The 26,951-nt window shown below is 48.2% G+C and overlaps 1 protein-coding gene across 1 annotated transcript in view; it reads left to right on the top strand.

The window, feature by feature from the left end:
• Positions 1 to 26,951, top strand: part of LOC143930102 (pancreatic lipase-related protein 2-like) — a 40,370-nt gene that overhangs the window by 10,222 nt on the left and 3,197 nt on the right. Inside the window, exons 7-12 of the mRNA XM_077454056.1 lie at positions 4,149 to 4,268; positions 4,791 to 4,907; positions 4,993 to 5,108; positions 5,617 to 5,696; positions 13,538 to 13,605; positions 23,209 to 23,320. Coding sequence (XP_077310182.1) covers positions 4,149 to 4,268; positions 4,791 to 4,907; positions 4,993 to 5,108; positions 5,617 to 5,696; positions 13,538 to 13,605; positions 23,209 to 23,320 — 613 coding nt within the window. The remainder of the gene's footprint in view (positions 1 to 4,148; positions 4,269 to 4,790; positions 4,908 to 4,992; positions 5,109 to 5,616; positions 5,697 to 13,537; positions 13,606 to 23,208; positions 23,321 to 26,951) is intronic.

Here is a 26,951-nt window from a genome sequence, read left to right as displayed (position 1 = left end):
TGCCCCTAGGTATTCCTGCACCATGTAAATCAGAAGTTGGCCATGGTTGCTGGAACCGGTCATATCTTGGGGCTGCTGACTAAAAAATTGTCTGAAAGCAGCGGTCAGACTGCCATTTTCTCCACCGCTCCTTCTGTGACTGATCGAAGCTTCAGCAACGTGTCCAGGACCAGGAATTTGTAACATCCCTGTCTCTGGGAATGCGTTGCACAGACCTTTCTGCAAAGCCTTCTGAAGAGGTCTCATCCTCTGCTCCCTCTGCGATGGCACAATAAGGTCCTCAACCTTACCCTTGTAACATGGATCAAGGAGGGTTGCCAGCCAGTAATGAGCACTCTCCTTGATCCAACTAATGAGGATCCTTCTGCAGGATCAAGGAGGCCATGCAGCATAGGTTAGCTGAGGCATTCGGTCTAGAGTCCTCTGGGTCACTAAGGACGACATGATCCACAGCCACAGGTTTCTTGGGACTCTAAATGATCCCTAAAAGGCTGATGCTGAGTGCCAGGCTCCACCTCCATACTGATGCAATCCTCCCTTGGCGGGGCAGCAGGAACACTGTCTTGATAAAGGGGGGCCTTGAGAGGTAAGCAAGTCCTCCTCTACCTCCCTCTGTTCTGCCTCGAGTGCCCTGTCCATTATTCCATGCAGCGTGTGCTCCAACAGGTGGACAAGAGGGACTGTCACTGCTCACCATCCTCGTCTCGTCAAATGGTGATGGGACAGTGCATGCATCCCTGATCATGGCCCACTGGTGTGCGGGGGGGGTTATAACCAAGCTCCCCTGTCCTGGTGCCGTAGTTACACAGGTACTCATTGATGGCCCTCTGCTGTGTGCAGCCGCTCCAGCATGGCCAGCGTGAGTTCCACCTGGTGGGCATGTCACAGATTAGGCGGTTCTTGGGCAGGTTAAATTATTCCTTTTTGGAGGTCAGCCAGCCGAGAGCTGTCAATATGACCGGCAGAAATTTGCAGGCTTTCCTGACCTGCCTCAAGACATCCTGTAAGCCCAGGTACCTGCCTAAGGACTTAAGCCAAATGGGGCACATGGGTCAGTCGTCCCTGTCAGAGGGCGGAGAGGATGTTGGTGCCATTGTCGCAAACCACCATTCCTGGCTTAAGCTGGCATGGCGTCAACCACCTCTCAGCCTGTCTTTCCCCAGGGTGGCTCCTGTCCCCCCCAAGCACACTAGCGCAAGCACCGCATTACCTTTTTGCCTGCGTACTTGTGTAGCCCCTTGACTGCCTACGGAGCACCACTAGTTCTGAGGACAAAGCACAGGAAGGGGGTCGAGAGAGGTGTCAATTACCAGTAATAGCATTTGAGGTGTGGTGGTGAAACAACCTCCAACACTACTGCACCTTGTCTTGCATCCTTGCAAGCAGTCGCCCAATGGGCTGTGAAAGATGGGGTAACGTCCCTGTCCATGCCTGATGGGTCATGAGTCAGCAGCAATGTGCACCTGACCGCCTTGTCCATCAAGGCCAAGACATTGCCTTCCACATGCCGGTAGAGAGCCGGAATCTCATTCCATGTGCAAGTGCCATTTGGGAACCTGCCACCGGGGAACCGAACATTCCCCAAACTCACGGAAGGGGGCAGAGTCGACCAACTGAAAAGGCAGCAATTTAGCTAAGCTAGCATTCAACCGCTGGGCATGTGGATGGCTAGGAGTGAACTTCTTTCGACGGCGCAGCATCTGGGGCAGGGAAATTTTGCCTGGTACAATCAGATGTCGGTGTAACGCTAGCAGATTGCCCGCAAGTACTTGGCTGTGATGCACCTTGATTTCCTCAGCACAGGTTTCAGAGGACTGAATGTATAGTGGGGTTGGAGATCCCAGCTGATGAGCAAGGAGAGTTCCGCTTTGTTCTTTGGTGTGGGTCTTTTAGGTACGCGTGCCAATGAACTGCATGGCAGATCAACATGTCTGGTCAAGCATGTGGTGCCCAAGTGGCTGTTTTTTGGCCACGCGAGATACCTTGAGACATATATGTTGCAAATAGCGGTGCAATCTGATGCACTCATTTCAAATAAGCCTACGCCAAAGAACTTTTGGAATAAGAATAGGCAGCGCTCTGCAGTGTGATGCAGTCAGTGTGCTGCCCTTAAGCTGGCCCCTGGCGGCCATCTTGTCTCATTGTGCCTTCCTCCTGTAAACATGGCAGTATGCTGCAGCTGGGTCAACATGACTGCCAATTTGCTGTCCTTCTTGGACACCCCTTCTCTCTAGGCTCACGTTACTGCCTTCCTCCTATCTGGGTATCATCAGCCTTCAAAATGCTGGGCATACTCCTGGAGCATGTACCCAACACTGTGCTCAAACAGTTCAGGGGACTCCTCAGGAGGACATGGTGGGGCTAGGGAAGTAGTGACTGATGCCATTGAGCCGAGGTAAGAGGCCACATTGGCAGCTGCTTTGCCCGTACCCAGAGCCTGGGTGAGAGGATGGCTTTGTCATCCACTCTACCAAGTCTTCAGCATGTTGCGGCTCAACATGGCCAGCTGCCGAAAAAAGGACAAGCGTGTCCCATGGCCACATGCTGATGAGGATGCAGTGTTCATGACCAGCACTGTTGCCTCTAGACACAGCCTGCTTGCCCTCTTTTATTGGCTCATGACTGTCTGCCTCTCCTTGTTGGCCTTCCAGACATGCTAATGGCTGGCAGGGAGATGTAGCGGCACAAAGCTGGGACATGTATACTGCAGCTAGCAGAATCGCCTGCCTGTAGTATTAGTATGAGAACACCAGCAATTGGGAGTAGCTTTAAGTGCAGAGTACACCAACTTTAATTGCTGCAGCATCCTACCTGTGGTATAGGATCAGAAGAACACCAGCAATTGGGTAGTTTTAAGTGAACACTGTGCAAAGGACACAGTAACAAATCTAGCCAAACTGAATACAGTGTGTCCCTGATCCATAATTGGCCAAGCATGCGTGTCATAGTGCATGCTTAACCAATCTGCCACCATGCACTGTGATGCTGCAGTGAATTATGGGTTGTGATGCGCCACTTGCGTTTGGCCTGAACGGCCCATAATGTTTGGGATTCGCTGAACAGATTATGTTCGATTCAAACACTTTACTAATCCCTACTAAGCAAGGCAATAACTCCCCTACAGGCTGTAGAAACCTTCGGAAGTAGAGCTGAACAAATTAATGGGGTGGGCAACCACATGACAAATGGTTGGGGGTGGGGGGAAAAAAATGTAAAAAGATGCACTTGGGTGGCAAATATGAATGCAATCTACTCACAGGGGGGGAAGGACGTGGCAGTCCTAGTAGGCTCAGCAATGCCAAGCTGCTGTAGGCAAACAGAATATCGGCGTGCATTAAAAAGGGATTAACTCCAGGGATAATACAATAATTCTCCCTCTCTACAAGACTCTGGTCTGGCTGCACTTGGCATATCCTGTCCCAGTTATGGGCACCAGTCCTCAGGAAGGATGTGCTGGAACTGGAGAATCCAGAGGATGTTTGTTATGAGCACTGGAGTAGATGCGAGAGGGGGATATGACTTCAATGTACAAATGCCATACTGGTGACCCCACAATGGATAAAACTTTCCCTGAAAGACTTTTAAAGATGTGGCCATTCGCTAAAATTAGAGAAGTGGTTTAACCTTAAACTGCATAGAGGCTTCTTTTTACTGTAAGAGCGGTAATTATGTGTAGTTCTCTTCCATAGGAAGTGGTTTCAGCGCAAGACTTGATAATTTCAAACTATTAGATGGGCACCTGAACGACCACAACATACAATTTAATACTAACATAAGTGCACACACAGGATGGACTTTATTCATGCCTGCCTACAAGCTTCTATGTTTGGGGACCTGCTACTGTAACTCCATTAACTTGTATCCATGGATACATGTTTGCCAATGTCCAAGGAGCCCTGCAAACATCCAGAATATTTTACTTGATACATGCAATTTTCTTAAGGCAGCCTTTTTAATCTTGAACGAAATAACAATCTGCTATATATATATATATATATATATATATATATATATATATATATATATATATATATATATATATATATATATATATATATATATATATATATATTTTTTTTTATTTTTTTTTATTTTTTTTGGTGGTGGGGTTTAAAACCTGTCTCAGATTTTAACTTTTTCCTATCTAGGTTTGGATGCAGCTGGTCCTTACTTCGAATACACCCCACCCGAAGTGAGACTGGACCCTACAGATGCAGTTTTTGTTGATGCTATTCACACAGATGGGTCACTTGATGCATTTCATCGTGGTAGGTTTGTTTCTGCACTTTGAACAGTCTCCTTCCCAGTTTTTTTTTACCTATGGCAGAGCAGAAATGGATGAATTGATGTGAGGCATATGCCTGATTTTTCTTGCTTTATTTGTTGCCAGCACTTACCTCCCTTAGACTCCCTTTTTTTTAAAATGCATTGTAGTCCATATGGAAGGTAAAACTAAGGGGGTTAAGGGTCATTTAAATTATTTATATATATATATATATATATATATATATATATATATATATATATATATATATATATATATATATATATATAATTTTTTTTTTTTTTTTATTTAAAAACTTCGCCCAGGCAGTTTGAGAAATTAACTATTGCGCAATAATTTTAAACCATGCTGCTCATAGCAAAACATTCAACCCTAATTTTCCTGAGAAGCCACATGTCACAAGATTTAAATTTGACATCCTCTGGCTTGCTTTCATCACTGTAAGGAGGGACATAACCATATTTGCTGTATTGGTCTGATTGTATGTGACTTGCATTTTTCTTAGGCTTTGGCATGAAGCAGACGGTTGGTAATGTTGACTTTTTCCCCAATGGTGGTATAAAGATGCCCACCTGTGAGAAAATATATTTTAGACTTGAGGATATTGAAAGTATGACTGAAGGTAGGTAACCTCCATGGAGCCCCCTATTTCGCTATGCACAATTGTAGTGTAACAATGTTTTTCTAAAATTGCTTAACTTTTCCAGACTTGTACGAGAAGATCTGTAACCACCAAATGAGTTTAAAGTTCTTTACAAAGAGCATTCTGAGGCCTGATGGATTCATTGGTTACTCTGCTTCATCATACAGCGCTTTTCAAAAGGTTGGTCTTCATGAAAGTTGTATGCAACTTTAACTGGGCCAAGAGTGTTATTGTTGCAGTAACTCGAGTTTTATTTACACCAACGGGCAATCTTTTTGTCCACCTATATATCAAGCCAGATTTTTCTTTATGGGGAAGGGTTAAACTCCCCTTGCTGAGATAGGATTTGTAACTTTCTGGCATGATCATGTCACATTACAAAGTAATGTCTGAAAGCATTTCAAAAAGTAAAACGTATTCTTTGTTTGGGGGGGGGGGGGGGGGGTTACACTTTTATTGCAACCACATGTATTTTGGACCTTTTACAATGATGCACAAATTACATGATCACTTATTGGTTTTGAGAGCAGGCTGCTGCATTAGACAAATGAGGTAACCTGGCTTCTAATAAGCTGGTACTCTTTAACAAGGCAAGGGATGAAAGGCATGCTGCTATGACCTCAGTTTAACTTTCTTTTTTTTCTTTTTTTTTTTTTTTTTTTTCTTTTTTTTTTTTTTTTCTTCCTAGGGATTTGGTTTCCCATGCACCAAAGTAAGTTGTGCCTTCATGGGATACAAGGCAGGTGAATATGTATTTGGTCATGATTAGTGATGGCCGAACGGTTCGCCCGGCGGTCGTTTCGCGGCGAATTTCCGACTTTCGCCGTCCGCGGGTTCGAACGCCTTTTTCCGTCGTTCGCCCCGGCGGACTTACGTGTTTAATGTATACAAGAACTTTAACCTTTCGTGACACGTTTATCATGTGTTACAGGACAACCAATTGAGACATGACAGCTCATGGACACTTGGACATTCCCCCTAACCTATAAATACACCCGATCCGGTGGCCATTTTACATTCTTTCTTCTGTCACTGTAGGGAAAGGATCCTGTGTGGAGTAGGGACAGAGAAAACGCTAGCTATTTGGTACACAAAAGTTCTTTTCAGGACTGGTATAGGTGTTAGGTCAGCAGCCTGAGTTTCTTTTGTCAGTTTAGATAAAGGGACAGAGCGCTGTATGCTGCTATTTTAGGGACAGCTCAGCCAGATTAGTCTTTCTTCATCATCATCATCATCATCATCATTAGCTGTTACTATCAGGTCCACAAAAGAGCTGTTCCAGCTAATCGTTCCAGCCTACTCTTTTTTGCCAATTTGTATAGGGACAGGCAGGAAGCAGTGTGTCAGGCAGTGAGGATAATTTTAAAGACTTGCTGTTACTATTAGTTCCACAAAGGTTCTTTTCAGGACTGGTATCAGTGGTACGGTAATAGGCTTGTACACGTATAATATTCTTTCTTCCAAATATAGAAAGAATATTATACTTGACTGCTGCCCTTCTGCTGCAGTCTGCTAATCATTCACAACTCACTTGTTCCACAAAGCTCTTTATCAGGACTGGTAACTTGGTCTGTCTAGGGTGCTACGGTACATAGGCTTGGGTGCGGTACAGTCTGCTGTTCTGTAAGGACCGCTATCGGTCCACAATACATAGGGTTGCCGTGCACTACTGCTGACCGCTGCCCTATACTGCAGCAGTCCTTCATTGGTATAGGGACTGACGTACAGTCTGCTAATCACTAACACACAACCTGCTTGGTCCACAAAAGTTCTTATAAGGACTGGTAACTTGGTATAGGGTGCTACGGTACATAGGCCTGAGTGCGTTACAGTCTGCTGTTCTGTAAGGACCGCTATCGGTCCACAATACATAGGGTTGCCGTGCACTACTGCTGACCGCTGCCCTATACTGCAGCAGTCCTTCAGCGGTATAGGGACTGACGCACAGTCTGCTAAACACTAACACACAACCTGCTTGGTCCACAAAAGTTCTTATAAGGACTGGTAACTTGGTATAGGGTGCTACGGTACATAGGCCTGAGTGCAGTACAGTCTGCTGTTCTGTAAGGACCGCTATCGGTCCACAATACATAGGGTTGCCGTGCACTACTGCTGACCGCTGCCCTATACTGCAGCAGTCCTTCATTGGTATAGGGACTGACGTACAGTCTGCTAATCACTAACACACAACCTGCTTGTTCCACAAAAGTTCTTATAAGGACTGGTAACTTGGTATAGGGTGCTACGGTACATAGGCTTGAGTGCGGTACAGTCTGCTGTTCTGTAAGGACCGCTATCGGTCCACAATAGATAGGGTTGACGTGCACCACTGCTGACCGCTGCCCTATACTGCAGCAGTCCTTCAGCGGTATAGGGACTGACGTACAGTCTGCTAAACACTAATACACAACCTGCTTGGTCCACAAAAGTTCTTATAAGGACTGGTAACTTGGTATAGGGTGCTACGGTACATAGGCTTGAGTGCGGTACAGTCTGCTGTTCTGTAAGGACCGCTATCGGTCCACAATAGATAGGGTTGACGTGCACCACTGCTGACCGCTGCCCTATACTGCAGCAGTCCTTCAGCGGTATAGGGACTGACGCACAGTCTGCTAAACACTAACACACAACCTGCTTGGTCCACAAAAGTTTTTATAAGGACTGGTAACTTGGTATAGGGTGCTACGGTACATAGGCCTGAGTGCGTTACAGTCTGCTGTTCTGTAAGGACCGCTATCGGTCCACAATACATAGGGTTGCCGTGCACTACTGCTGACCGCTGCCCTATACTGCAGCAGTCCTTCATTGGTATAGGGACTGACGTACAGTCTGCTAATCACTAACACACAACCTGCTTGGTCCACAAAAGTTCTTATAAGGACTGGTAACTTGGTATAGGGTGCTACGGTACATAGGCCTGAGTGCGTTACAGTCTGCTGTTCTGTAAGGACCGCTATCGGTCCACAATACATAGGGTTGCCGTGCACTACTGCTGACCGCTGCCCTATACTGCAGCAGTCCTTCAGCGGTATAGGGACTGACGCACAGTCTGCTAAACACTAACACACAACCTGCTTGGTCCACAAAAGTTCTTATAAGGACTGGTAACTTGGTATAGGGTGCTACGGTACATAGGCCTGAGTGCAGTACAGTCTGCTGTTCTGTAAGGACCGCTATCGGTCCACAATACATAGGGTTGCCGTGCACTACTGCTGACCGCTGCCCTATACTGCAGCAGTCCTTCAGCGGTATAGGGACTGACGTACAGTCTGCTAAACACTAATACACAACCTGCTTGGTCCACAAAAGTTCTTATAAGGACTGGTAACTTGGTATAGGGTGCTACGGTACATAGGCTTGAGTGCGGTACAGTCTGCTGTTCTGTAAGGACCGCTATCGGTCCACAATAGATAGGGTTGACGTGCACCACTGCTGACCGCTGCCCTATACTGCAGCAGTCCTTCAGCGGTATAGGGACTGACGTACAGTCTGCTAAACACTAATACACAACCTGCTTGGTCCACAAAAGTTCTTATAAGGACTGGTAACTTGGTATAGGGTGCTACGGTACATAGGCTTGAGTGCGGTACAGTCTGCTGTTCTGTAAGGACCGCTATAGGTCCACAATAGATAGGGTTGACGTGCACCACTGCTGACCGCTCACCTATACTGCAGCAGTCCTTCAGCGGTATAGGGACTAAGAGTTTTGTCACAGGGTCATTTAAAAAATGACATGCAGAGGAAGAGGCAGGCCCTTCCGCAGGGGTGGTAGGGGTAGGGCAGGAGCAACAGGCTTGAGCCAAAGTGGGAAGTTGCAGAAGGTGCGTTCAATTACTTTAAAGGATGCACCAGACTTGGTTGAGTGGCTCGCTCAGCCTTACTCTTCTGCACCCTCCTCATCCTCTCGATCTGCACCCTCTTCTTCACTCTCTGCTATGTGCACCCCCAAAGACACTACCACCAACAACACGACCACCACCACCACCACCACATACCTTCCGCTTGAGTCACTGGAATTATTTTCCGATCCATATCAAGAGGACATTTCTGATGCGCAGCCACTCTTGGTATTGGATCAGGAAGAGGAGGTAGCAACAAGCGCTACTCAGCAGTCTGACGCCAGTACCCAGATCAGCCCAAGGAGGAGGTTGGTCCCCGGTGTTGCTGCCTACTCTACTTATAGCGGTGGGGAAGGTGACGTTGATGATGACGTGTCTAGTGATGTCACGTGGGTGCCCACAAGAGAGGAAGAGGAGGGGAGTTCAGAGGGAGATATGGACCAGCAGATAGGGAGGAGAAGCAGCAATGACTTACATTGCACAGCAGGGACAAAGCAGACTGCAAATGTATCAGGAGCGAGTCATCGACCATGTACGGTCACATCTGGCGCTCCCAGGACACCGGCACATGGCTCCGCAGTGTGGGCTTTTTTTAACGTGTCCGCTGCTGACAATAGCGTTGCCATCTGCAATCTTTGCAGTCAACGCGTTAGTCGCGGTAAGCCCAATACTCACCTAGGGACGACCGCCTTAAGAAGGCACATGAGCAGCCATCACCGAGCCCAGTGGGAGCAACGGAACACACAAAGCCACACTGCAGGCTCTCACCGTCCAGCCTCGTCTTCTACTTCTCCTTCTCCTCTCTCCTCACAATTGTCCTCCACTCCACCTTCCATCACGCCAAGCTCACATTTTTCTGCAAAAAGGCAGGCTTCCGTGGGCCTAATGTTTGAGCGTAAAAAAATGATGACGCCGGATAACCCTCTTGCCCAACGGTTGGCGGCTGGCTTGTCAGAACTCATAGCCCGCCAACTACTGCCATATAAACTGGTGGACTCGGAGGCCTTTCGCAAATTTGTGGCCATTGGAACACCACAATGGAAGGTCCCAGGAAGGAAGTATTTCTCAGAGAAGGGCATCCCAGAGCTATATGGCCATGTTCAGCGGCAAGTGAATGTATCTCTGGCACACAGTGTCGGTGCCAAGATACATCTGACCACAGACACGTGGTCTAGCAAACACGGGCAGGGAAGGTATATCAGTTTTACTGCCCACTGGGTGAACCTTCTGACGGCCGTCAAGCATGTAACCCGTGGCACCCGTGTAGATTTGGTTTTACCGCCACGGATTGCATGCAGGCCTGACTCTTCTTCTCCTCCTCCTACTCCATCCTCCTCCCTCTCCTCCTCAGCTGCCTCCTCCTTTTCCGCTGCTAGCGTCTCTTCCACTGCACCGCCCAAGCTCCCCAGAACCTATTCCACATGCCAGGTGAGACGTTGCCATGCCGTGCTGCGTCTGTTGTGCCTGGAAGCAAAGAGCCACACTGGCCCGGCACTCCTTTCAGCTTTGCGTTCACAGGCAGATGAGTGGCTAACACCGCTCAATTTGACAGTTGGTAAAGTGGTGTGTGACAACGGTGCCAATCTGCTTAGCGCATTGAAACAGGGCAAAATCACGCACGTGCCGTGCATGGCACACGTCTTAAACTTGGTCGTGCAGCGATTCCTTGTCAAATACCCTGGGGTCCAGGACATCTTGCGGCAGGCAAGGAAAATCTCGGCCCATTTCAGAAGATCTTACACGGCCATGGCTCGCCTTGCTGACATTCAGCGGCGACACCATCTGCCGGTCAGACGTCTTATTTGCGATTGCCCGACGCGATGGAACTCAACCTTCTATATGCTTGATAGGCTGCTCCAGCAGAAACGTGCAGTTAACGTCTACCTGTATGAACTCTGCGAAAGAAACGGTTCTGGGGAGCTGGGTTTTTTTTCACCGCGCCAGTGGCTGCTCATGCGCGACACATGCAGACTTCTGCGGCCATTTGAGGAGATCACCAAACTGGTCAGTCGCAGCCATGGCGCCATCAGTGACATGGTACCTTATGCCTTCTTTCTGGAGCGTGCATTGCGTCGTGTCATTGATCAGGCTGTGGAGGAGCAGGAGCGGGAAGATGAGGAAGTCGCAATGCTGGATGAATTCCCAGGGGGGGCTACTCTATCTGAGACAAGTCAACAACAGGAGTCTGATGAGGAGTCAGAGGAGGATGGTGCCGGGGCGGATGAGCAGGAGCAAGAAGAGCATGCTTTAAACCTTTCTGGGATCCCTGTTGTGCGAGGATGGGGAGAGGAGAATGAAGAGGACGACATTATCCTGGATGATGAGCAGGAGCCAGGCCACCACACCGCTTCCACTTTAGTGCAAATGGGGGCCTTCATGCTCCAGTGTTTTAATAGGGACCCCCGTATAAAAAGCATGAGGGTCAAGGACCAGTACTGGGTGGCAACGTACTTAGACCCCCGGTACAAACACAAAATGGCGGAAATGTTACCGCCGTCGCAGAGGGCTGTCAGAATGCAGCACTTCCAGGCCTTGCTTCGAGAAATGCTGCATTCTGCTTTTGCGTGCGCTGGCAGAGGAGCAATTCCCACTCCCAGAGAAGGATTTGCGGGTACCAATCCAACAGCGCCTGCAAGAAGAGGCCGGTTTGAAGATGTGTTGGTGACTTCGGATATGAGGTCATTCTTTCAGCCGACCCATCGACAGGTGTCATCCGGATCCAGCATCAGGGAACGCCTAGACCGTCAGGTGTCCGACTACATTGGGTTAACGGCCGATGTGGACGCTCTGAGGAGTGATGAACCCCTAGACTACTGGGTGGGCAGGCTTGACCTCTGGCCAGAGCTTGCCCAATTTGCAATCGAACTGTTGGCTTGCCCCTCATCCAGTGTCCTGTCCGAAAGGACGTTCAGCGCAGCAGGGGGGATTGTGACCGATAAGCGTACTCGCCTAGCTCACCACAGTGTTAACTACCTCACATTTCTAAAAATGAATGAGGCATGGATCTCGGAGGAATTCAACACATGTGATCAGTAGACCATGTATATGTCTATAAACAATTTTTGGAATCAAGCACACAGACCTTCTTAATTCATTTGGCTCACTTCCCTGACCCAAAAAAGCACACCGTACTATATGCCCCTACCCTCCTCTTTGAAGAGGTTGAGCGGTGTCATATTTCTACTGGGGCTGCTTATTATGAGGGGTTCCCACCATCCCTGTGCTGTGCTGACTTCCTCCTGGGTGTTCTTATTATGAGGGGCTCCCACCATCCCTGTGCTGTGCTGACTTCCTCCTGGGGGTTCTTATTATGAGGGGATCACACCATCCCTGTGCTGTGCTGACTTCCTCCTGGGGCTGCTTACGGTGCTGCTGTCAGCGCTGTATGTCACGGAGCTGCTGTCAGCGCTGTATGTCACGGAGCTGCTGTCAGCGCTGTATGTCACGGAGCTGCTGTCAGCGCTGTATGTCACGGAGCTGCTGTCAGCGCTGTATGTCACGGAGCTGCTGTCAGCGCTGTATGTCACGGAGCTGCTGTCAGCGCTGTATGTCACGGAGCTGCTGTCAGCGCTGTATGTCACGGTGCTGCTGTCAGCGCTGTATGTCACGGAGCTGCTGTCAGCGCTGTATGTCACGGAGCTGCTGTCAGCGCTGTATGTCACGGAGCTGCTGTCAGCGCTGTATGTCACGGAGCTGCTGTCAGCGCTGTATGTCACGGTGCTGCTGTCAGCGCTGTATGTCACGGAGCTGCTGTCAGCGCTGTATGTCACGGAGCTGCTGTCAGCGCTGTATGTCACGGAGCTGCTGTCAGCGCTGTATGTCACGGAGCTGCTGTCAGCGCTGTATGTCACGGAGCTGCTGTCAGCGCTGTATGTCACGGAGCTGCTGTCAGCGCTGTATGTCACGGTGCTGCTGTCAGCGCTGTATGTCACGGAGCTGCTGTCAGCGCTGTATGTCACGGAGCTGCTGTCAGCGCTGTATGTCACGGAGCTGCTGTCAGCGCTGTATGTCACGGAGCTGCTGTCAGCGCTGTATGTCACGGTGCTGCTGTCAGCGCTGTATGTCACGGAGCTGCTGTCAGCGCTGTATGTCACGGAGCTGCTGTCAGCGCTGTATGTCACGGAGCTGCTGTCAGCGCTGTATGTCACGGAGCTGCTGTCAGCGCTGTATGTCACGGAGCTGCTGTCAGCGCTGTATGTCACGGTGCTGCTGTCAGCGCTGTATGTCACGGAGCTGCTGTCAGCGCTGTATGTCACGGAGCTGCTGTCAGCGCTGTATGTCACGGAGCTGCTGTCAGCGCTGTATGTCACGGAGCTGCTGTCAGCGCTGTATGTCACGGAGCTGCTGTCAGCGCTGTATGTCACGGTGCTGATGTCAGTGCTCTGTATTACGGTGCTGCTGTCAGTGCTCTGTATCTCCTGCACCCTCTTGTTTGCCTACCCTGGTCCCTGACCTTCCCTCTCCTCCATTGCCTTCATTAGCTCCATAGTCCTGAATTGTCAGAACAATTTCCCAAATAAAAAAAAAATGCTTGTAGTTATCGATCCCAAATTCACCTCATACATGTATTATGCTATTGTCCAGGTGGTGGGACTACGTGCTACCCCCTAATAATTACCCCGTGGCCGCAAATTCGACCTAAAGGTTTGCGAAATTCGCCTCCCATTGAAGTCAATGGAGCCCGCGGCGAACGGTCGTTTTCGCGAACGTTTGTGTCCGTTCGCGTTTCGCGTTCGCGAAACGTCCCGTCGGAAGTTCGTCCATCACTAGTCATGATCAAGACTCTACAGACAACAAGCTTTTTTTCTTGAACACTGGAGACCCTTCAAACTTCCTGCGTAAGTTCTTAACTGCTTTATGGCTGGTTTGAAACTAATGCCAGAATCCTTCAGACTTGCATGTCTGGTGTTCAGGCTGAGCTATGAATTGCAGATCTAGACAACTAGAGTCAAATCAATCCACTGATTTTAATTTCACATATGTAGCAAGGCCCAGGCTGCCTTTGGTTTGAGAACCTCCAGGGCCAGTGATGGCTGACATCCTTCTGTATATGGTGGGTGCAAAGTAGTTAAAGCTATTGGGTGCCAGCTGCTTCTTGAATGCAAAAGTTTATTTCTCAAACTTTTTGGGCTAGAGAGGGGTCTCTGACTTCAACATGGCATCCAGCAAGACTCCACAGCTGCATGTGCAGGCATGCTGTCTCTAGGGATGAGCCGAACACCCCCCGGTTCAGTTCGCACCAGAACTTGCGAACGACCCCCGCGTTCGAAACGAACGTTAGAACCCCATTGAAGTCTATGGGACTCGAACGTTCGAAATGGAAAGTGCTAATTTTAATGGCTAATATGCAAGATAGTGTCCTAAAAAGGGTTTGGGGACCTGCCTCCTGCCTCAGGGGACATGGGTCACTGCAAAAAAAAGTTTTAAAAACTGCCGTTTTGGCGGGAGCACTGATTTTAATGACGATTAAAGTGAAAAAAAAGGTGAAATATTCCTTTAAATATGGTGCCTGGGGCGTGTCTGTAGTATGCCTGTGAAGTGCCACGTGTTTCCCGTGTTTGGAACAGTCCCTGCACAAAATGACATTAAACGGAAATAACACCATTTAAAACTGCTTGCGGTCTTAATGTTATATCTGGTTCCTGCAATATGGTTGAAAATCATTGAGAAACATGGCATGGGTAGCCCTCCCTGCCCATTACCAGCCTATTTGGGTCTTGTACGCATATTAAGGGGAACCCTGTACCCATATTAAAAAAAGGAAATGCGTGTGGCCCCCAGGCCCTATATACTCAGAACAGCAGTATACAGGCGGTGCAAACAAGACAGGGACTGTGTAGGTTTGTTGTGTTAAGTTGAATCTGTTTGTAATTTTTAAAGTGTAGCTCCAGTCAAACAAACTATTCTTAAGCTTTTTGGAAAACATAGGGAAGGGTTATCACCCCTGTATAATTTTGTTTTGTCATCCATCTTTTTTCATCTCACTTGCTGCTGTCTCCTTGCGTTTGCAAGTAGGAGATGTTTGTAAGTAGGGGCCTGCCCTATATTATAGCAGTATGTACTGGGTACAGAGCACGCAGACAGCACGCACTATCTCCTAACACTACTGACTGCAAGCTCTATTATTAACCACTTGACCACTGGGCACTTAAACACCCTTAATAACCAGACCAATTTTCAGCTTTCGGTGCCCTCACATTTTGAATGACAATTACTCAGTCATGCAACACTGGACCTATAGGAAATGTTTGTCCTTTTTTTCACACAAATAGAGCTTTCTTTTGGTGGTATTTAATCACCTCTCAGTTTTTAATTTTTTGTGCTATAAAAGAAAAAAGACCGAAAATTCTGCGAAAAAATGAATTTTTCTTTGTTTCTGTTATAAAATTTAGCAGATTAGTCATTTTTTCTTCATAAATTTTGGCCAAAATTCATACTACTACATATCTTTGGTAAAAATAAGTACAAATTGGTGGATATTTGGTCTTTGTGAAAGTTAGAGTCCACAAGCTATGGTGCCAATATCTGAAAATTGATCACACCTGAAGTACTGACGGCTTATTTCCTTTTTTTTTTTTTTCACAAAATTGTCATATTATCAGGTTATTTCACAAACAGCATATGCATACCAAAAGACCCTGGAGAATACAATGGTGGTCGTTGCAAATTTTTATCTCACACGGTATTTGCACAGCAATTTTTCAAACGCGTTTTTTGGGGGGAAAAAACTGTTTTGTGCTTAAAAACAAAAAAAACAGTAAAGTTAGCCCAATGTTTGCATAAAGTGAAAGATGAAGTTATGCTGAGTAAATAGATATCAAACATGTCAGTCTTCAAAATTGCACGCACTCGTGGAATGGCGCCAAACGTCGCTACTTAAAAAATCCCCATAGGCGACACTTAAAATTTTTTTTACTGGTTACATGTTTTGAGTTGCAGAGGAGGTCTAGGACTAGAATTATTGCTCTCGCTCGAACGTTCTCGGCGATACCTCACATGTGTGGTTTGAACACCGTTTTTATATGTGGGCGGGGCTTGCGCATGCGTTCGCTTCTGCATGCGAGCACATGGGGACATGGGCGCTTTAAAAAAAAAAAAAAATTTTATTGTTCATTTTACTTTATTTTAGTTTGACATTTTTTTTCCCCAAAAATATATTTTTGATCACTTTTATTCCTATTACAAGGAATGTAAACATCCCTTGTAATAGGAATATGGGGTGACAGGTCCTCTTTACAGTGAAATCTGGGGGTCAATATGACCCCACATCTCACCTCTAGGCTGGGAAGCCTGAAATAAAAAAATAAAAAAAAGATTCTGGCTTTGATCGTACTGGCGAGTTGGTAGAAGCACCGGAGGGCGGTGAGGGGTGGGGGGCTTCTATGGCTGGGTATTTCAGGGTATCACCGAGTATGGCTGGGTATGGCAATTTATGGCGGGGTACTGCAGAGTAATAGCAGGGTACTGCAGAGTATTGGTGGGGTTACTGCAGAGTTAAATTCGGTGAGCAGCGATGTGGGCACTGCAGATGCAGCCCACATCGCTGCTGACACAGATCTTTCCCCTCTGCTGTACCGATCGGTACAGAGAGGGGAGGGAGGAACCGGCATCATAACATGACGCCGGTTTGTTTACAAGTGATCGCTCCGCGACGAGCGGCCGTTCACCGTGATGCGCCGGGTCCTGTGGACCCGGCGGTCACGGATGCTCTCGAGTGCGCCCCCCAGGGGGCGTGCGAGAGCAGAATTCTGGGAGGCCGTTAATTAACGGCCTCTCAGAGTTAAACAACCGCCCTGAAGCCGTTAATCGGCAATGGGCAGTTAAGTGGTTAAAGCTAGATCACTAGCTATATAGGTGAGGTGAATCTAGTGGTGTATACTGCAGTCAGGGCACAGACAACAACCACTACACAGCAGCAAGATAGGAAATCAGCCAAAAACGATTGGTGTGTACTGTGTTGAAGGTACACAGAACACCCACTGCTTCAGATGCTAACACACTACACGAGGCTGCCTCAAAGGCGGCCTTATATAGTGTGGGGCGTGCACTACACAGCCTGAGCTATGATTGGCCACAGGCAGGATGCCTGTGGCCAATCATGGCTCTCCTCGCTGCTGGCGCTACGATTGGCCAAGCATGCGGGGTCACAGTGCATGCTTGGCCAATCGTGAGCCAGCAATGCACTGCGCCACCGCAGTGCATTGTGGTCCGCGCGCCACTCGAATTTTGACACGAACGGCCCAAACGTTCGGAATTCGTCGAACAGCCAATGTTCGAGTCGAACGTACGTTCGACTCAAACACTAAGCTCATCCCTAGCTGTCTCCTATGGCAATAGTGTTTAACAGTTTCTTCACTTTAACTACAATAACAATAATTTCAGCCCACTTAGCTCCCAGTCTCACTAGACAATTCACTGCCACTGAATCCCTTGAGCAATTTTCTGGTATGGGGAATCTTGTGACACACCACCCCAAATTGGTGGGGGTAATTCTGTCTGACTAGTTAGCAATAAAGGCTACATCAGGGCCACAATTCAGGGACTATGGTGTAGGGGTAAGCTTTGTGTTCGAACTCGAACATCGGCTGTTCGGCGAATACCGAGCGTTATGGGCCGTTTGTGCCAAATTCGTGTGGCGCTCACGGCCCACAATGCACTGCACCATCAGTGTATTGCTGGCTCATGATTGGCCAAGCATGCACTGTGACCCCGCATGCTTGGCCAATCACAGCGCCGGCAGCAAGGAGAGCCATGATTGGCCACAGGCAGGATGCCTGTGGCCAATCATAGTTAAGGCTGTGTAGTACACGCCCCACACTATATAAGGCCGCCAGAGTGGCAGCCTTGTGTAGTGTGGTGGTGTCTGTAGGAGTTAGTGGGTGTTCTGTGTACCTTCAACACAGTATACACCGTTCATTATCGTTTTTTTTTTTTTTTTTTTTTTGCATTCTTGCTCTTCTGTAGTGCAGTATACACCATTATATCCACCTATATAGCTAGTTGTATTGCTTTTTAAATGGAGCTTAGTCAGCTGTAGGAGGTTGTGCGTGCTGTCTGTGTGCCCTGACCTCAGTATACACCCGTGTATCCACCTACATAGCTCTTCTCTAATTGAGCCATCTGCAGGAGTGTGTGTGTGTGTGTGTGTGTGTGTGTGTGTGTGTGTGTGTGTGCGCCTCCAGCACAATATACACTACCCAATTGCTGGTTTTCATCTCCCTTCAGGCCATTACCATGTCTGGAAGGCCAGCAAGGAGAGGCAGACAGGCACAAGCCGATAAAAGATGCCAAGCAGGCTCTGTGTCTAGAGACAACAGTGCTGGTCATGGACACGGTACATTGTCCTCATCAGCACGTGGCCATGGGACACGCTTGTCCTTCTTTTTCAGCAGCTGGACATGTTGAGCCGCAACATGCCGAAGACTTGGTAGAGTGGATGACCAAGCCCTCTTCATCCTCCTCATCCTCTCACCCAGGCTTGGGGTACTAGCAAAGCAGCTGCCAACACATTGTCTTCCATCCTCTCAATGTCATAATCAGTGACTCCTTCCCTAGACCAACCACGTCCTCCTCAGGAGTCTCCTGAACTCTTTGAGCACAGTGTTGGGTACATGCTCTAGGAGGATGCACAGTGTTTTGTAGACTCTGATGATACTCAGCTAGAGGAAGGCAGTAGCGTGAGCGCAGAGAGGATGCTCAAGAAGGACAGTAATCTGGCAGTCAGGTTCCACAAGCTGCAGCATACTGCCAGGTTTGCTCCAGCGATGAAGAGGGAGGGGATGATGAGGGCACTGACTCCATGTGGGTGTCTGGTAGGAGAGAGGAGGAGGCACATGTCCGAGGCAGGATGCCCTTCGGGGGCCAGCTTGGGGTCAGCACACCGACTGAATCACACTGCAGAGCTCCGCCTGTGCAGGGCGCTGCCTCTGCGCGTTATTCTAAAAGTTCTTTGGTGTGGGCCTTTTTTGAGACGAGTGCATCAGATTGCACCGCTGCTATTTGCAATCATGTCTCAAGCGTATCTCGCATGGCCAAAACATCAGCCGCTTGGGCACCACATGCTTGACCAGACATACGTTGACCTGCCATGCAGCTCGTTGGCAAGCGTACCTCAAAGACCCACACCAAAGAACAAAGCGGACCTCTCCTTGCTCCTCATCAGCTGGGATCTCCAACCCCACTAGACCTTCAGTCCTCTCTGAAACCTGCTGAGAGGAATGAAGGTGTAGAATTAGGTGTGTCACAGCCAAGTGCTTCCAGGCACTCTGCTAGCAGTACACCCATGTCCGATTATAGCAGGCAAATGTCCCTGCCCCAGCTGCTGGACCGGCGAAAGAAGTTCACTCCCAGCCATCCACATGCCCAGCGGTTGAATGCTAGCTTGGCTAAATTGCTAGCGCTTCAACTGCTGCCTTTTCAGTTGGTAGACTCGGCCCCCTTCCGCAAGTTTGTACAATGTGCGGTTCCTCAGTGGCAGGTCCCCAAACACCACTTTTTCTCATGGAAGGCGATTCCGGCTCTCTACTGGCATGTGGAAGGCAATGTCCTTGCCTCGCTGGACAGGGCGGTCAGCGGTAAGGTGCATATTACCGCTGACTCATGGTCCAGCAGGCATGGACAGGGACGTTACCTGTCTTTCACAGCCCATTGGGTCACTCTTCTGGCAGCTGGGAAGGATGCAGGACAAGGTGCAGTAGTGTTGGAGGTTGTTCCGCCTCCAAAATGCTACTATTGGTTGTGACACACCTCTCTCCTCCACCCCTCCTCTTCCAGTTCTCTGTCCTCGGAACCAGTAGTGCTCTGTAGGCGTTCAAGAGGCTACACAAGTATGCAGGCAAAACGATGCAATGCTTGCGCTGGTTTGGGGAACAGGAGCCATACTGGGGCAGATTTTGTCAGCTCTGCAGGGGCAGGCCGAGAGGTGGTTGACTCCACGCCAGCTTAAACCAGGAATAGTGATTTGCGACAATGGCACCAACCTCCTCTCTGCCCTCCGACAGGGACAACTGACCCGTGTGGCTCACATCCTTAACCTGGTGGTACAGCGGTTCTTGGGCAGGTACCCGGGCTTACAGGATGTCCTGAAGCAGGCCAGGAAAGTCTGCATTTCCGCCGATCATTTAATGCCTGTGCTCGGCTGGCTGAGCTCCAAAAGGAGTTGAACCTGCCCAAGAACCGCCTTATATGTGACATGCCCACCAGGTGGAACTCAACGTTGGCCATGCTGCAGCGGCTGCACACCCAGCAGAGGGCCATCAATGAGTACCTGTGCAACTACGGCACCAGGACAGGGTCAGGGGAGCTCAGTTTTTTCTCACCACGCCAGTGGGGCATGATCAGGCATGCATGCACTGTCCTGTCACCGTTTGAGGAGGCCACAAGAATGGTGACAGTGCATGCATCAGTGACACTGTACCTCTTGTCCACCTCTTGGAGCATGGAATAATGGACAGGGCACTTGAGGCAGAACAGAGGCCGGAAGAGGAGTACTTCCTTGCCTCTCAAGACCCCTTTATCCAGACAGTGTTCCTGCTGTGCCACCCATCACACAGGAAGAGGAGGATTGTGTCGGCATGCAGGTGGAGGCTGGCACTCGGCATCAGTCTTGTAGGGATGATTTACAGTCCCAAGAAACCCGTGGACTTGTACGTGGCTGGGAGGAGGTAGCTGCGGATCATGTTGCCCTTGGTGACCCAGAGGACTCCGGACCGAATGCCTCAGCTAACCTACGCTGCATGGCCTCCCTGATCCTGCAAAGCCTGTGGAAGGATCCTTGTATTCTAAGGATCAAGGAGAGGGACCATTACTGGCAGGACACACTCCTTGATCAAGGGTAAGGTTGCCGACCTTATGTTGCTGTCGCAGAGGATGAGACATCTCCGGGAGGCCTTGCAGAAAGGTCTGTGCAATGCGTTTCCAGAGACTGGGAGGTTACAAACTCCTGGTCCTGGACAATGTGTTTTTGAGGCATCTGTCAGAAGGAGCGGTGGAGAAGGTGGCCGTCTGACCAATGCGTTCAGACAATTTTTTTAGTCCGCAGCCCCAAGGTATGATCGGTTCCAGCAACCATCGCCAGCGTCTGTTTTACATGGTGCAGGAATACCTAGGGGGCAAGGTCAGACTTGGACACCTTCCCCACCGAAAATCCTCTGGCTTACTGGGTCTTGAGGATGGATTACTGGCCAGAACTGGCACAGTATGCAATTGAGCTACTGGCCTGTCCTGCATCCAGCGTTCTTTCGGAACGCACCTTCAGTGCTGCTAATGGCTGTTGCCGATCACAGGGTGCGCCTGTCCACCGACTCAGTTGATCGACTGACCTTCATCAAGATGAATCAGTCTTGGATCACCCACAGCTACCAAGCACCTGAAGCTGATGTAACCAAATTTTTTTTTTTTAAATATCACATCCCTTCAGGACTGCCTATGCTGATACTGAATGACTGTCCTGTTATGTTGATTGTCTATCCTCTTCCTCCTCCGCTGATATGTTGGAAGAACATTTTTGGTTCTGGGTGATGCCACCAGCCCAATTTTTCTGCCCCTGTTTAACAGGGGCGTTTAATTACAATTTTTGATGCTATGCTTTGCAGCAGGGCTCATTCCTGCACCACAACTAAAGTATATGGGAGAGGTTGCAGTGTCGTGGCACCTGTGCCTAAGGCCCAATTTTTCTGCCCCTGTTTAACAGGGGCATGTAATTACAATTCTTGATATAATATTTCACAGCAGGGCCCGTTCCTGTGCCCACCGAGTGTAACTGTGAGGACTTGTAGTGTTGTGGCACCACAACCACCAAAGGCCCAATTTTTCTACCACTGTTCAACAATGGCATGTAATTACAGTTCTTGATATAATCGTTCACAGCAGGGTGCTCCAGCGCCCACCAAGAGTCACTTTGAGGGCTTACAATGTTGTGGCAACACCTTGTTCTGCCATTTCTGCAGAGCATATAGGGCAGGCCCCTACTTTCAAACCTCCAACTTGCAAACGGAAGGAGACAACAGCAAGTGAGATGAAAAAAGACGGACGGCAAAACAAATTATACAGGGGTGACAACCCTTCCCTATGTTTTCCAAAAAAGCTTAAAAATAGATTTTTGGACTGGAGCTACACTTTAAAAAATGTACCAGTTGAAAATTACAAACAGATTCTATTTAACACAACAAACCTACACAGTCCCTGTCTTGTTTGCACCGCCTGTATACTGCTGTTCTGAGTATATAGGGCCTGGGGGCCACACGTATTTTTTTTTATGGGTACGGGGTTCGTACATCCGTACAAGACCCAAAGGGGCTGGTAATGGGCGGGGGGGGCTACCCATGTCATTTTTCTCAATGATTTTCATCCATATCGCCGGAACCAGATATAGCGTTAAAACCACAAGCAGTTTTAGATGACGTTATTTCCGTTAAATGTCATTTTGTGCAGGGACAGTTCTAAACACGTGGCACTTCACAGGCATACTATAGACACCCCCCCAGGCACGATATTTAAAGGAATATTTCACTTTATTTTTTTTCACATTAATCGTCATTAAAATCAGTGATTCTGCCAAAACAGCCATTTTTAAAAACATTTTTAGGCATTGACCCATGTCCCCTGGGGCAGGCCAGGTCCCTAAACCCTTTTTAGGACAGTATCTTGCATATTGGCCATTAAAATTAGGACTTTTAATTTCAAACGTTCGAGTCCCATAGACTTCAATGCGGTTCTATGGTTCGTATGAATTTTGGGTCCATTCGAAAGTTCTGGTGCGAACCCAACCGGGGGGTGTTCGGCTCATCCCTACTATGGTGTATTGTTTTGGGCTTTTCTTGGCCTAGTCTAGAAAGTCATTATAAAAATGACTACTAGGCAGCCCTTCTACCTGAACACAAGACAAACCACTTAATGGAGGTTAGCTGACAGATTGGCCACTACATCTATCTCTATGAAAACCTGGGATTTTATGTTCAGCAATTTTTAGTAAATTTTTTACTAAACTTCATATGGTTTCTTACACTCCCACAATGCAACAAGGTCCATTTCACTTTGGTGCTCAAAACATTATTCATGGTAAATGAGCTACTGAAGGGCAAGGCCAAGGCTTTTTCTATTCCTTGACATGTTCTAAAGTTAAAAGGGGCTGTGGACTAAACTTTTAGAAATTTAAAGCAATTTCTTAATGGGCTATTCCACGAGCCACCCAGTTCGGATTACAAGCAAAAGCATGTAACATATGTGAATTTAGAATTTTGGTCAATGGTTGTTGTGACTTGCAAACTTCTGACGCACAGGGCCAATGTTAAATCTGAAAATTGGCTTGGGCTTGAAGGAATGAAGGTGTCCGGACTTGAGGTGTTTAAGATTAGAAGTGTCCCTTTTTGGAGGTTGGTGTAGTAAATGTTTACCATAATGCCAACAGTGATCTTGATGTAACAGCATTTATTTCTTTATAGGCTGGAGGTATAATATCTCAATCACAATCACTGGATTGGATCTCGTTTTGGGGTCTCTTTCAGTGTCGCTCTGTGGAAAAGCTGGATGTTCCAGTCTGCATACAATTTACAGGTATGTCAGTCTCGACTGTATTCTGGTCTGAGGCATGGTAAATTTGCACTTAAAACCACCTGGTTTTACATGATTTTTGTGCGCGCCTTACTGTAAAAGCTACTTGTAAATTGGGGTGGTTACCCTCTTGTTCACTGGATTTGGTGTGGGGATGCACTGGACACCTTCAGTTGCCATTGTGCTTTTGATGGGTGTCTGTACCCCTCCACCTTAAGGGGAAGTGGGCTCCCTCTTGCCAAACCTGCCCTTTTAGCCCTCCCCATCTTTCAGGACAGCCACAATGAGACCTTGGCTCCTCCTCTCTTTGGAAACTGCACCAGCCCCCATAAACTTTCACCTCTCCCTGACGGCCTGTTATTTATGTTCCCCCCCCCCCCGGGGAGACACTGTGCTGAACAGGTTTTCCCAGTCCTGGTTGAGACAGTCAAAAAGGAATGGCAGGTTCCTGAGCGGAAACTCTCTCTCCTTTTCGATATCCCTGAAAGGGTTTTCTGTTTTCGGATGACCCGGCATCAATGTTGAACAAGAACCCCAAACAGATCTGGCCTTTCGTGGAACTAGGGGCTCTGACAGATTGCAATGGAGAAAAATATTCCCTTCTAAAGACCTGGGGATCAACTTTGGGCAATATGAAACCAAAGATGATGGTCTGTGGTGGCTCGGAGTCTTGAACATTGACTTGCACAGATTCAAGCCCACTTCGAGGCAGGTATGGCCAGAGACTATTTTGTTGCCCTTTCCGACTATTTTGCACAGAGTAGCGTATATAGTGGATGCTTCTGCTGAGTCGGTTCTGATGTCTGCTGCACTAGCCAACTCAGCCGGAAGGGCTCTCTGGCTCAAAACATGGCCAGGTGATAATGCCTCTAACATTAAATTATGTGGCATTCCACTAACTCGACCCTCTATTCGGCCCTGGTCTGGAAGCTGTATTAGACCGCACAGCCGATAAGGAAAAAATGTTCCTGGTTAAACTGACAACCCCAATTTAGTCCAAAGGGGGTGTCGTCCACAACTGCCTGAAGGGGAAAGATTTTGGGCCCAAGGGGTAAGGTGGTGGAAGACTGGGGGCCTTCCTTCCACAATGGGAAGCTATTTCCTCCAACCAGTTTATCCTGGGGGATAAGGGGGGGGGTACTATCTAAAATTTAGAGCCCCCTCCACGTCTAAACCTAGGCATGCTTCTCCCCAGATGTCTGGCAAAGGTAGAAGCCCTCCTGAAAGCATTAAAGGAACTACAGTAACAGAATCTTTGCAGGATTCCAAAAGGGGAAGAAGCAAGGGGCTTCTATTAACATGTTTTTTATGGCAAGAAAGCCCTCAGAAGTTGCAGATTAATTCTAAACCTGAATCCCCTAAACCACTCAATTGCCTACAAAAGGTAGAGTCAGACTGTTATACAGTGTCACTGGATCTCAAGGATGCCTACCTCAACGTTGGACATGTGCATTTCATTCCGAATCGATATTCGGACGAATTTTCATTCGGATTCTGAATTACAATGGTAACTCGGGGTCACTTGGAGCTAGAAACCCCAAATTTGGTATGCAAACACAGTTGAACTAGCACTACAACATCTCCAAATTTGGGAGTTTTTAGCACCAAGTGACCAAGATACATGGCCCTAAAGTTGGGTCACTAAATATTTTCGAATCCGACTTTTTTTTTTTTTTTTGCATTCGGTAGAAATCTGAAAACTAATTTAACGAATATAACCAAAATTAACAAAATAAAACTAAATTAAACTTTTTTTTTTTTTTTCCCCCCTTTTGCTCAGGTCTACTCCACGTGCCTATTATAGAAACTTTTTCAAAAGTTCCTACACCTAGCGGTGAAGGTAGAGTAAGAAGCCATGCATGAGCAATTTCAGGCCCTGCCATTCAGCCTATCCTCATCACCCCAAGTATTTGCAAAGGTCATGGCAGAAGCCATGACTTTTCTGTGACTCAAGGTTGTATCAATTATTGCATACTTGGATGATTTACTCCTCTTTGCAGTTTCTCTGGAGCAGCTAATTAGGGCTCTGGAGCTAACAAAACAGACCCCGACAGGGCTAGGATGGCTGCTGAATCTGGAAAATCCAGTTTAATGCCAGCTCTGCAAATCTCCTATCTGGGATAGCTGCTGGATTCAACCCAGATGAGTTTGTCCCAGCAGAAAAATACTGAAGTTGGCCAGAGCAGTAGCTTCCTTCCAAAACAACCAGCAGGAATCAATGAGGGCTGCAATGTCCACCTTGACTCACTGACCACTGCCATCCGGCAGTCCAATGGGCAGGCCTTTGTTCTAAAAGTGTGGGACCACAGCCAGGAGTCATTGGACTCTCTGCTTTCAATTTCCCATCGGGTCAAAAGATCCCTCTGGTGGAGGAAGCAGAAATCTGTCCACAGGGGTGCCTGTGGATTATTCCAGTGTCCAAAGTGATTACCACAGACTGGGGAGCACACTTTGGTTCTTGGCCGGCACAGGGGATGGGGGGGGGGGGGAGAAAGAGAGGAAACAAAAGGTCACCCAACTGGAAAGAACTAAAAGCAGTGGGATAGGCACTCAAAGCCTTCAGAGGAGAACTCCTGGGCCAACACATCCAGGTGTGGTCTGCCAACTGCTCGGTCATTGCTTTATATAAACAAGCAGGGTGGCATGAGGAGCAGTCCTGCTGAGCCTAGCAACAGAATGAGCTGAGTAGAAGCCAACACTTTCCCTGTCAGCCTTTCTAAAGAGGGAAGAGAATGTAGTGGCCGACTTCCTCAGCTGCAAACAACTAAGAAGATGACCGGGTCCTCAATGAGGAAGTCTTCAACCTTATTCAGATGAGTCCACCTCTGGGGGGGGGGTTTCCTATTTGCTTCAAGCAGCAATGCCAAGACCCCATGCTTCTCTCTAAGTGGGGGGGGGGGGGGGGCAGCGGTGGTAGTGCTATCCTCTCCCACCACCTCTGCCTCTTTACTGATCTCTTCCCTACCCTATCCCCCCCCCCCTCCTGTTGACGTGATGTGGGTGGGTAGGGTTGAGATCAGTAAGCCGAGGTGGAGGGCTTGGGATAGATCAATTTCACTGCAATCCGAATCATCAGTCACTTGAATTCCACCAGGGATGCTTTTCCTCATGGGGAGAGACCCTCCCCTTCACTTGATTGGTGTCAGCTGACTTCATTTGTTCAGTATCCACCCCAACCCCTACATTCTCTCTGGATAGGCAGGGGGGATGGGGCGGTCCAGACAGTCTGAGTATCGGCCTCTTCTCAGTGGGCAAAATCCTCCCTCCCCGCAGCGGGGCCTCCCAGGCGGTCGATGTAATTGAGGTAATGCTGCCCAAGTAATGGGAACGGAGTTACCATGAGGGGCAGAGTAATCGGTTAGATTACTCCTTACCCTCTAAAGTAACTGTTACATAACTCAGTTTATTTTAACTCTGTTACTTCACTGGTTTTGAGGAAGACCTAAACACAGGCACAATAGTTATGTTATTAACATGTTCGTGTGTCTCCCCAGCTGACTGGTGGTGCTCTAGAAAAGAGGGAATTTATGGGGCTGGCACAGTGTTTCCAAAGGAAGGGGGAGCCAAGGTCACATTGTAGCAGTGCTGAAAGACCACTGGAAAAGGCGTCACCGGTAAGCGTAACTTTAATTTA

This window comes from Lithobates pipiens, unplaced genomic scaffold, assembly GCF_037356315.1.
Source record: "Lithobates pipiens isolate NorthernLeopardFrog02 unplaced genomic scaffold, aLitPip1_a1.2 Scaffold_25, whole genome shotgun sequence".
In the NCBI taxonomy this organism is placed as follows: Eukaryota; Metazoa; Chordata; class Amphibia; order Anura; family Ranidae; genus Lithobates; species Lithobates pipiens.
Note: the sequence above shows the minus strand (reverse complement) of the source record. Positions and strands in the feature narration are given on the sequence as shown.